An 11,554-nucleotide genomic window follows, 5' to 3' on the forward strand; every position below is an offset into this window, starting at 1 on the left:
TAAATCAAGTTCTGTGGCTGCTAACTGAAAGGTCAGCAGTTTGTAGCCACTAGCAGTCTGCTTCTGTAAAGATTTCAGCCTTGGAAACCCCATGGGTCAGTTCTACTCTGTTCTATAGAGTCTCTATGAGTTGGAATCAACTCGACAGCGGGAAGTTTGGTTTTTTGGTTATATGGGTATTAATAAATCATGCTTTGTTGAACAAACACTATGCAGTGCATAGGAAAAATATATTGAATTCAATAAGAAGCTTATAATGTAGGAATAGGGGTAAGAAAAGTGCATAATAAAAATTGACAGTCACAGTTTAACACTCACCTGTGTGCAGTATGCAGTGTGTGCAAGAGAGCTGACTGAAGGGCACAAATGAGGTTGGCAGAAAGAGAGCAAGTAGTGACTGTGGGATGATTTAGGAAAATATGGATGAATTGTGGTTAATGTCCCTCTTATAGAACAGGTGTGTATGCAGAATAAAGAGGTGGGCATTCTAGTTCAAACTGCTTTTGCACAAATCCTAGGTGAACTTGTGCCTAACTTATGCCTGACTACAAAATGTGTTTACAAATATCACTTCTGACTTCACAGACCTTACACTGAAACATAAACACAGATTTTAAGATCAAATGCCAGCCCATAACATTTGGGAATTAGCTCATCATCACGTTTTATAACAAAATGGCCTTGATGAACTTTATGCTAAAGCAAAACGAGACTTTTTGAGATACCGCAGGAAAACCAACATTTCCTATTAAATACATTTAGGTGGTTCAAAACTGTGATAAATGACTTGGAGAGTCTTTATTTAGACGATGAAATTAATTCAAAACTGATAATATTGGAAAACAGAGTGGAGAAGAAAGCATTCCAAGAAAAAAAAAATGGAGTAATCACTACCATTGGGGAAAAAAAAAAACATTGAACATAATCTCAAATTTTGAGATTTTGACTGTTTAGATGAATAGCAAAATTTAAAATCACATATGCCATCAACGGGAACAAAGAAATATAAGGAAACCCTTAACAGGGGAAAAGAAAAAAAAAAAAGGAAATATTTCTTGCAGATTTATTGAGCAATAATTTAAAAATACACTTGACCATTGTTCTAGAGCAACTGTCATTTATGGGGTTTGTTCCTATACGGAGTTGGAAAAATTGTAAGGCATACAATTCCCAGTTTGCAAGTGAGCATGCAAAAGCCAAGAAAGTGAATAACTTGTATTTCTAATTTAATCTTTCCTACAGATGAAATGTGAAGTGAAAAAAGCTGAAGGCAATGTCTCTACAGTGATGCAGTTTGTACTGCTGGGATTTTCTGATCTTTCAAATCTCCAAGGATTTCTCTTTGGAGTGTTCTCCATCATTTACATAATTATTATAATTGGAAATAGCCTCATAATAGTACTAACCAGTCTCGATCCTGCATTACAGAAACCCATGTATTTTTTCCTGGCAAATTTTTCCTTATTGGAAATTTCTTATGTAACTGTCACTCTACCCAGGATGCTAATGAATCTTTGGACACAGGACAGAAGCATTTCTGTGCTGGGATGTGCCACCCAAATGTGCTTCTTTCTTATGCTGGGGGCCACTGAATGTTTCCTCCTGGCAGTGATGGCTTATGACCGCTATGTGGCCATTTGTAACCCTCTGCACTACCCTCTAGTCATGAACCAAAAGATGTGTGTCCAGCTAGCAGTTGGCTCCTGGATCATTGGCATCCCAGTCCAGATAGGGCAAACAACTCAGGTTTTCTCTCTACATTTTTGCAATTGTAACCAAATTAACCACTTCTTCTGTGACATCCCTCATATCATCAAGCTGGCCTGTGGGGACACTGCTGTTCATGAGATGTCTGTCTATGTAGTAACTATATTGATTGTCACTGTCCCTTTTATGTTGATACTTGCCTCCTACAGTAAAATCATCTGCACCATTTTAAAGTTGCCAACAGCCTCAGGACAGGCTAAAGCCTTCTCCACATGTTCTTCTCACCTGCTGGTTGTGCTTTTATTCTTTGGATCTACTACCATCACCTATTTAAGACCCAAATCCTATCATTCTGCAGGAATGGACAAGCTACTCTCTCTTTTTTACACCATAGTGACTCCGCTGTTTAATCCCATGATATACAGCCTTAGAAACAAAGATGTTATTGCCGCACTGAGAAAATTCTTTCTTAAAATGTAGTAGGATGAGGTCGAAACAACCTAAGTCTCCATCAGTATTGGTCAATCATAAAGAGAAATAAAGTCCTGATACCACAACATGGATGAAATTTGAAAACTTTATTCTTAGGGAAATAAGTCAGTCACACAAAGACAAATGCGTTGTTTTCTCACTTAAAGGAAATATGCAAATATATAGAAACCAAAGGTTAGTAGTGATTATGGGAGCAGGGAGAAAAGGAGAGTTTTTACCTAGGAAGCATAGAGTTTATGTTAATGGTGGTGGAATAATTTGTAAAAGGGTAATGATAACAGTTACACAAGAAGAACGTATTTATTATCACTCAATTATGCATGTAGAAATTGTTGAATTAGCAAATGTTTTGTTGTGTTTATTTCACTCCATTTTGAAAGTACTATGATGAGCTTAATTATTAACATTTTAAGTGTGTGTCACACAGTTATGAAACATTTCAGGTCTCCACATTTCCCTGTTAACAGGTCAATTCTAGCTTATGACGTACTGTGAGATACCTAGCCTGAAGTTTACTGTGCTTGAGTGTATACTTGAAAAACTGCTCTAACTTCACTGTTCCGTATCTTTACAATAATCTTCTTGTACAAATAAAAGTGTGATCTGTTCTGCACTTTCTTAGTAAAAACTAAGAGCAAAATTCAAGCTATTAATATATTTACATATTCTTGCAACTATACAAAATTAGTTTCCTTAATTAATCAGTTGTCTGAATTTTCATACTTGTATTTTTTAGTATCCTTTTCTGTTTCTATTTCACAAATTTTGGGCAATAGAAAACAAAAGCCATTGTGTTGTTTCTGACTGGACAATAAACCAATCCCGTTGCTGTCGAGTCGATTCCGACCCATAGCGACCCTATAGGACAGAGTAGAACTGTGCCATAGAGTTTCCAAAGAGCACCTGGTGGATTCGAACTGCTGACATTTTGGTTAGCAGCTGTAGCACTTAACCACTATGCCACCAGAGTTTCTGACTGGAAAATAGTAAATGAAAAATGAGTGTTCATTGAGTGAGTAATTAAACGAGTGATTAAATAAGTTCGTGGGTAAATGGATACTGCTGTCTCCTACCTCAAACTTTTGCATAAATCTAGAGGTTTTCATGCATCAATGAATATTGACAGCATTAATGTTATTAATTATTAAATTATTAAACCTACTATATACCTATGTGGGATTGTTGTTGTCAGCTGCTGTCCGGTCAGCTCTGGCTCATGGCCACCCCATCCGCAAAGGGGAAACACTGCTTGTTCCTGTGCCATCTGCATAATCAGTTGTGTGGGTCAGTCCATTCTGATCCACAGGGCTTTCATTAGCTGATTTTCAGAAGTAGAGAGCCAGGCCTTTCTTGCTGGTCCATCTTAGTCTAGAAGCTCCACTGAAACCTGTTCAGCGTCATAGTAACGTTCAAACCTACACTGACAGATGAGCAATGGGTATGCTTGAGGTGTATTGGCCAAGAACTGAACCCAGGTCTCCTGCATCAAGACAAGAATTCTAACACTGAACCACCAGTGCCTCCCATGTAGAGTGATTCAAATCATATCCACAAAAGAAAGCTTACATACACTTAGTTCTCTCCCTAGTAACTTCCTGCCAGAGCACACGATGTAAGAGGACACTCCTACTCACCTCAACCAGTTTAATTTCCAGGTATTTCTACCTTCTTTTTAGCAGCTACGGCCTTATGCTCTGGTTTATTTCATCTCTTTCATGACTGCACTCCCAACAGCAACTCCTAAACCACTTCAGATTTTAAAAGAAAAAATCTATGAGATAAAAGGGGAGGAAAAAGTCAGGAGTTTTTTCTTAATTCCCTAAAGTTCACACCCACTGTGACTATATTAGTTTGGCTAATATTTGCAAACTTTAGTCCTTTCCAACGTGTTCGAAATTATCAAACCTTTCAAGTAGCTTTATCAAAAAAGGTGACTATCCGTCAACAGAGCCATTAATGCCCATCCTGCAACTCCAGATCCTCAAATCAACAGTTCACATAAAGATATTATTCAGGGAATCTGTCCCTGAGAACTTCTATTAGCAGTTCTCTTGACAATTTTGACATTCTATAATTAGTTATGATTGCACATATGTATACAAGGCAATTTAAGTTCCTGTTTTATAGTTACAGTTCTACATCATATAGTTATTTACAATTATGCATTAATTTTTTTTCTTTATGGAAGTAAAAATGCATTTATCAAACACCTTACATGCATATAGAAAACACCTCAGAGGATTTGGTTCCTTGGCATGGAGGTATAGGCTCATGGCTTCATGGGCCATCCCAGTTAACTGGCATAATAATGTGTTTAGTGTGCCTCTTCTATCTTGTAGTTCATTGAGTAGTGCCTTGGGTCTTAAAAGCTTTCAAGCAGCCATCCAAGGGACAACAGTTGGTCTCTATTCACTTGGAACAACAAAGGAAAAAGAAGAGTCAAGAACAGAAGGAGGATATGGAATGTATGGCTACTAGCCTCCATGAACAACTGCCTCCTTTGGCATGAGCCCAGAAGGACCGCATGGTGCCTAGCTATCATTACCGAATATTTGGATCAAAGATTCCATAAAGGAATCCTGATCAAAAAGGGGAAAATGAAGAACAGAATTTCAAATTCTCATAGGCTCCAGGCTTCCTGAAGCCATGAAGGTTGGGTGAACCCCTGAATTATTACATGGAGAAAGTCTTTAAACATTAATCCAGAAATGTTTCCAGAAGTTATCTTGAAATAATAAAAAAAAAAAAAACTCAGAAAAGAAGAGAGAGAATCCTTGCACAAGTTGAACAATGTAATCAAAGTTGCTAAGTTGCACATGTAGAAGCTGTTGAATTGGTATATGTTTTGCTGTATATATTTTCACTGACAACAACAAATTAAATGAAATTTAGAAAAAATGCATGCAGCCCTTCTCATTTAATATTTTATATTTTACAAGAATTTGATACATAGTCCATGATGATGATGATGATAGGAATAATGAATATGGTTTCAATTGTGGTGGTTTTTTTTTTTAATTTAATAAAGATGTATCACATTGTCATGAGACAACACTATACCAGCAGTTCAGATAACTGATTTTTATTCTTTTTATTACTAATATCTTGAAGAAGTCAGTTAGCTAATTTTTTCATCACATTTACAATTAGTAAAATGACAATTATTATAACATTTCCTGACTATATAATTCCCTCACTAGTTCATGATTGCAGTAAGGTCTCTATACACTTCTTGAAGCAAAATCTGTAATTTACTTGCATTTATCATGTCTTTTTTTCCCCTGATTTTTTATTGTTCCAGCTTTCTCGATGATGTCATTTACTGACCTCTGGCCACATAGTGGAGCCCTGGCGACCCAGCAGTTAAGAGCTCGGCTGCTAACCAAAATGTCGGCAGTTTGAATCTACCAGCTGCTCCTTGGAAACCCTATGGGCAGTTCTACTCTCTCCGATAGGGTCGCTATGAGCCAGAATCAACTTGACAGCAGTGAGTCCAGTTTTGCTTTTTTGGGCCACATATGAGGAATCTATGATTTGGTGGATCTTTTTCTGAAGATTCAGGTTCTCCTAACAGAATGTATCTCTAAAAAAATACATGTGGAAACTAAGCATGATTATCATAAGATTGTAGTAGTCATTAGATATTGTACTAAAACTCATTTCACCAAAGAGTTTTACAAGTTAAGGGAAATATGTCCTTAGAGTGTATATCAAAGATTTTCACATTGTGACTTTAAGTCACAAAATAGTATGTAGCTTATTTTCTCTGAACTACGATTTCCAGCACCCTGTACATGTCATTTGTCTCATTCAAGATGCCATTATCTGCCAGGGAAGTAATAAATTCTAGCAATGAGGATTAAAGTTGTCATGAATACATTCAATTTTTTTTTACTCTTGTGCCGTCACTCTCTTTAGTCTCTGGTATGATTTTCCCCCGTGTAAGGTTACAAAATTTTCACAAGGCTGAAAAATAAGTTTTGGAGTGGATGGAATTTTAATACTTGATAATTAGTATAAATAACACTAATAATTACGTAATTATTGAGACTAGATCAGATATGTGGGACATTTTATTTCATTACTAGTAATACAAAGATTTTTTTAGAAAGTTCAAAACCAAAAACAACTATGTCGTGAAAATTTTCTTTCTTCACTCTATGAAAGCACTGATAGTGTTAGTATAACAATTACAACTTTTTAGCAACAAATGGGAAAATGCAGTTTTAATACATTTTTCAGTGTTCCCAGTAATGTTTGTAGGTTGACTCCCCCAAGTATCAAAAGCATTAGGAAAAGTGCTATAGTACTTGAAAAACAATGTTTTTTTCTGGTATAATACTTTCCGACTTCCTATTATGTCTAGCTAAAATACGATTACTGGCTCAATCATTTAGTTAATAATTCATTTGTTCAACTATTTATTTGATCTAGCATTTTTGTAATTCTGTCTTAGCACTTAGATTTATATCATCTCCACCCAGTTACTTTCTAATTCTGTTCTCAATATTTCATTGTACATCTATTGATTCTTTTTAAGATATGTCTTTGTATAAATTATTTGGTTTAAAATCCAAAAAAGCATTTTAACATCATGTCAGTTTTATATATACATAATGCTAGTTTCTCACCATTAAAACACGTCCTATGATTTTACTTCTCAAATTTCCTAAGCCTCTGAATGCTCTTCTTGGCCATCTCAAGAGTTTGGACCACTTCCTCTTATCAGTTTATTTATTCTGGTAGTGCTACTGACTGTATTGCAAGAGAAAGTAGACATTACTTCTCTCCTATATGAACATATATGACATGTGTCCCAGCCATGTGTGATAAGGGCCATTCATTTAGCAATGGTATTTGGCATATAACTGCTGATTGAACATTTAATACATATATATTATGGTGCTTTGTACTGCCTCAAAGGAAATCCTTTTTGTGTGTGTGTGTGTGTTTATTGGAATATTGTGATAGACAGAATAGTGGCCACCCAGAGATACCACATCCTAAACCCTAGGAATTGTGAATATGCTCCTTGAAAGGGACTTTGCAGATATGATTATAGTTATGAGTCTGAGGATGGAGAGATTAGCCTAGGTTATCCTGGGATGCTCAATCCAAACACATGAGTTCTTAAAAGGATAAGAGGAAGAAAGAAGAGTATCTCAGAGAGCTACAATGACAGAAGGGGCAGGAGAAAGGAGCCATGAGAAGGACTCAATTTGCTATTGCTGGATTTGAAGGCTGATGGAGCCACAAGCCAGGAACTTGGTACCATCTAGAATCTGAGAACGGCCTTCAGCTGACAGCCAGCAAGAAAGTAGGGGTCTTAGTCCTACAGTGTCAAGGAACTGCATTCTCCCAACAATCTAAAATGATCTTTTCCTCAGAGCCTCCAGAAACAAAGGCAGTCCTGATAATAACTTAACTTTAGTCCTGTGAGGCCAGTGTTGGGCTGTGGCCTACGGAGCTGTAAGATAATGAATCTGTGCCATTTTAAGCCATTCAGCATATGGCAATTTGTAACAACAGTCAAAGCAAACTAATATGTGGATTCACATAAAATGATGTGTGAAAATTTGCAGACCGGCTCACAATACACCAGTCTAATCCATGACCACTTCCACAGTAGAGGGAAAAGGTTTGAAATATTCAACTTCCTAGCCTCCCTTCCAGGTAAGTATGGGTAGATGACTCAGGTCTTGCTACTACGATGAACTTAAATGTCAGCAAGTGCCATGTCTTTTGTTTTCACTTTATTTCATTTTTGGAAGGTCGAAGCATTCATATCTAAGAATAGAAAAATAGGAAGATGTAAGAGACTTGTCACTGATATAATACTTTTTAAAGCCCTGGACTAGCTAACTCATCCTCCCAGATGTTTTGCTGTGTGAAATATATAACTAAGTTTTCTTTTATATATCTGAATGTAATTCTGAAAGAGATAATATCAACAATATTAATGTTCCACAATATTTGGGGGCAGACAGCTTCTCTTTAGTACGTTTTCCAAGTGATGCAGAAGACCTTTTGTGATAAGAAGTGTGTTCTCAGGTAGGCAGGTTTTGGTACTTGAATGAACATGGTATGATTGAACACATCAAGTGTTCAAAAGATGATTTTCTGTGATAGGCAAATATTTAACATTCTCTCATATGATGTATAAACTTTTGTGGATATAGACAGCTTGAAATATCTCAGTCCTTTACAAGAATTTAATATACTGAAAGTAGCAATGGGGGCAGCAATAAGTAAGGCCTTAGAATGGCCCATTTCAACATTCTTCACAGGCAACATTCAGTGACATTGATTTTGCTTATGATGTCACTCAACCATCACCACAATCAATTTACAGATATTTCCATCAACCTTAACAGAAGCTCTTTGTCCCCTAAGGAAAATCCCCCCCGCCCCGGCTTTTCCCTCCCTCTGCCCATCCCTGTAACCACTAATAAGCATTGGTCTCTACACATGACTATTCTAAATATTTTATGTAAGTGGGATCATACAATATTTGTCCTTTTGTGACTGAATTATTTCACTCAGCATAATATTTTAAAAGGTTCTTCTGTATTGTAACATGTATCAGGACTTCCTTTCTCTTTATGGCTGAGTAATATTCCCCTTTATAGATGAATCACATTCTTTTTATATATCCATCTGCTTATGGACCTATAGGTTGTTTCTGTCTTTTGGCTATTATGAACGTAGCTGCAACAAATATTGGTATATAAGAATCTGTTAACACTCTTGCTTTCAACTCTTTTGGGTATGTACTTAGAAGTGGAATTGCTGGATCATATGGTAATTCTATGCCTAACTTTTTAAGGAAGCACCCAATGTTTGTTCTCAGCAGCTGTACCTTTTACAATTCCACCAGCAGTGGATAAGTGTTCTGATTCCTCCACATCCTCGCCAAAACTTGTTGATCTCCACTTTTTTATTCATAACCATCTTTGTGGACCTAAAGTCATATCTAACTGTAGTTTTAGTTTGCATTTGGGTATTAACTGATGATGTTGAGCATCTTTTCATATGTTTTTTGGTCATTTTTATCATATTTGTTAAATATCTGTTGAAGCCCTTTTTGTATTTTTTGATTGAGTTGTTTTTTGTAAGTTGTAGGGGTTATTTATATATTCTAGATGTTAAGCCCTTATCAGATATATGGTTCCCAATAATTTTTCCCCAGTCTGTGGCTTGTCTCTTCACTTTGTTAATACAGTCCTTACACAAAAATCGCTTGGCTTTTTATACATCAGCAAGAAGAAATCCAAAAAGGAAATTAAGGAAACCATTCCATTTGCAGTGGTATTTAAAGAATAAAATATATAGCAATAAATTTAAACAAAGGAGTAAAAGACTTGTACACTATAGACTATAAAATGTTATGGAAAGACATTGAAGAACACCTAAATAAATGGAAGGATACTCTGTGCTTATGGATCGAAGATCTCACGTCGTTAAGATGTTGGTACTACCTAAACAATGTATAGATTCAAGAGAATTCTCAAAAATTTAACCAGATATGCTTTTTATTATAGTAGCAAACTCTTTGAGTGGCAGCCAAAATGGCTTAGTTCAATTAGAAAGTAACCTGGGAATGGAGTTGCTCCCTGGACAGAGACTTTCACCTATTTAAAGAAGACTAGGTTCACTATGAGTTGGAATCAACTCAATGGCATCGGGTTTAGTTTTGGGTTATTTGTTCTGAGAGTAGAATATCTTTTAGATGGTGGTTAACTGCTATTCCAACAGAGGTGAATTATTTAACTGTTACAAAATGCTTATTTGTCATTTTATCACAATCACTAAAGGTAAGCACGGAATTTTCCTTAATCAAACAGGTAAGCATGAACTATATCTGTCCAATATCAAATTTATTTTCACATGGATCTTTATTTTATAAGCATTCAATTTTAGAAAACAAAAAAGTATTTTTTTTCAATTTGAACACTTTTCAGATAGTTATTGTATATTTCTTATTTTCATGATTTTGAGATGAAATGAGAATAAAATAAGAATTCAGTAATATAATGGGCCCATATATCAAAACTTATTATCTTCATCAATGTCATCATCATCCTAAGTGCTCACATTTATTGACTGATTACTATATGTTAAGGATGGGTATAAGTATTTTACATGTATTAACTCATAAAAACCAAATAATGTATGTATAAAGAACAAGATAGTGAATGGACATAATTGAAATGTATTTGTTTTCTACTGGTAATTAAGAAATTGTTTGTTAGGAGTTAGGTTCTATGATAAAGCTGAAAATACTAGGGATATGGTGGTATACTTTTCTTTTTATCATTACAGTCTTCTACTAGACAAAAAATTCCTCTGAATGGCACTCATCAATTTCTAATATTCATTTCCTATCTTCTATTTAATTTTAAACTTGCTGTTAATTCAAGCAATATAATTAATATATTATGGCTTGAACCAGGGAGGGTAGATCAATTAAGCCCTGGGATACTAGCCAAAAGGTTGTGATGATGTTTCAATTGATAACAAAATCTCTGCCCCAAACAGAGTGTAGAGACCAGAAAAATAAACATAAAGTGTTTGAGCAAAAATAGACATGCCAGCATGTGTGTCTAATTATTTTCTTTCTGAGCTGTATAAACAGTAGCTTCTAAAGATTTGCGGGAGTCAGAAGGAATTTGAATAATTATAATATTTCTTACTTTAATACTGGCTTTACATTGAGAATCATTTTTGATGTTTATAACACTGTTTCTCCTTTTTATAGACAAAAATTGAGAAAAAAAAAAAAGTTTCAGTAGCTCTAGGAAACACAGAACACTAGATTCCTGTTTGCAAATTTAGCTGTTTCCTTTTCTGGTTTTTCCTTCACACTTTGATTTCAGGTTTCTTTTCAGATGCCCTGCTCTGCTTGATCAGGGGGAATAATGCAGAGAGGGAGTCTAAGATAGAGAGAGAAAAAAAAAAGATAGAAGAGTTTATGAAAAGATCAGAGAAAATAATGAGGATACAGCCTCTGAGGACGATGGTCAGATCAAGTGTGGCTGCAGGATACATGGTGGTGACGAAAAGTCGACAAACAGTTGTGATCATTTTCCATGCATTAGGCTCTAGATTGAATTACAGAGGTGGATAAAACATTGCTATAATTTTGTAGAATGGTGAAGTTAAAGAAAGTATGGGTTGTATAATCTAAAGAGTTAAAATCATATTTTATTAATATGTGTTAGACGCCAGTTTAAGACCATCTTAAAGACTCCTTACAGTATCTTTAACATTCCCTATAATCTAATTTATATTGAGAGACCTGTGTCAGATAATGATGTGGAAATAACTTTAGAACTTTACTATTTAGTCTAGAATA

The 11,554-nt window shown here is 35.5% G+C and overlaps 1 protein-coding gene across 1 annotated transcript; it reads left to right on the forward strand.

Annotated features, from left to right (window-relative positions):
* Positions 1 to 1,236: 1,236 nt before the first annotated feature.
* Positions 1,237 to 2,187, forward strand: LOC126079907 (olfactory receptor 10AG1-like). The gene has a single exon (XM_049891264.1). The coding sequence runs from the start codon at positions 1,243 to 1,245 to the stop codon at positions 2,185 to 2,187; it is 945 nt and encodes a 314-aa protein (XP_049747221.1). The 5' UTR covers positions 1,237 to 1,242.
* The last annotated feature ends 9,367 nt before the right edge of the window (positions 2,188 to 11,554 follow it).

This window comes from Elephas maximus, chromosome 7, assembly GCF_024166365.1.
Source record: "Elephas maximus indicus isolate mEleMax1 chromosome 7, mEleMax1 primary haplotype, whole genome shotgun sequence".
In the NCBI taxonomy this organism is placed as follows: Eukaryota; Metazoa; Chordata; class Mammalia; order Proboscidea; family Elephantidae; genus Elephas; species Elephas maximus.

What these genes read in the sequence shown, in the direction of transcription:
- LOC126079907 (XM_049891264.1), top strand. Translation starts at nt 1,243, where the DNA reads ATGAAATGTGAAGTGAAAAAAGCTGAAGGCAATGTCTCTACAGTGATG.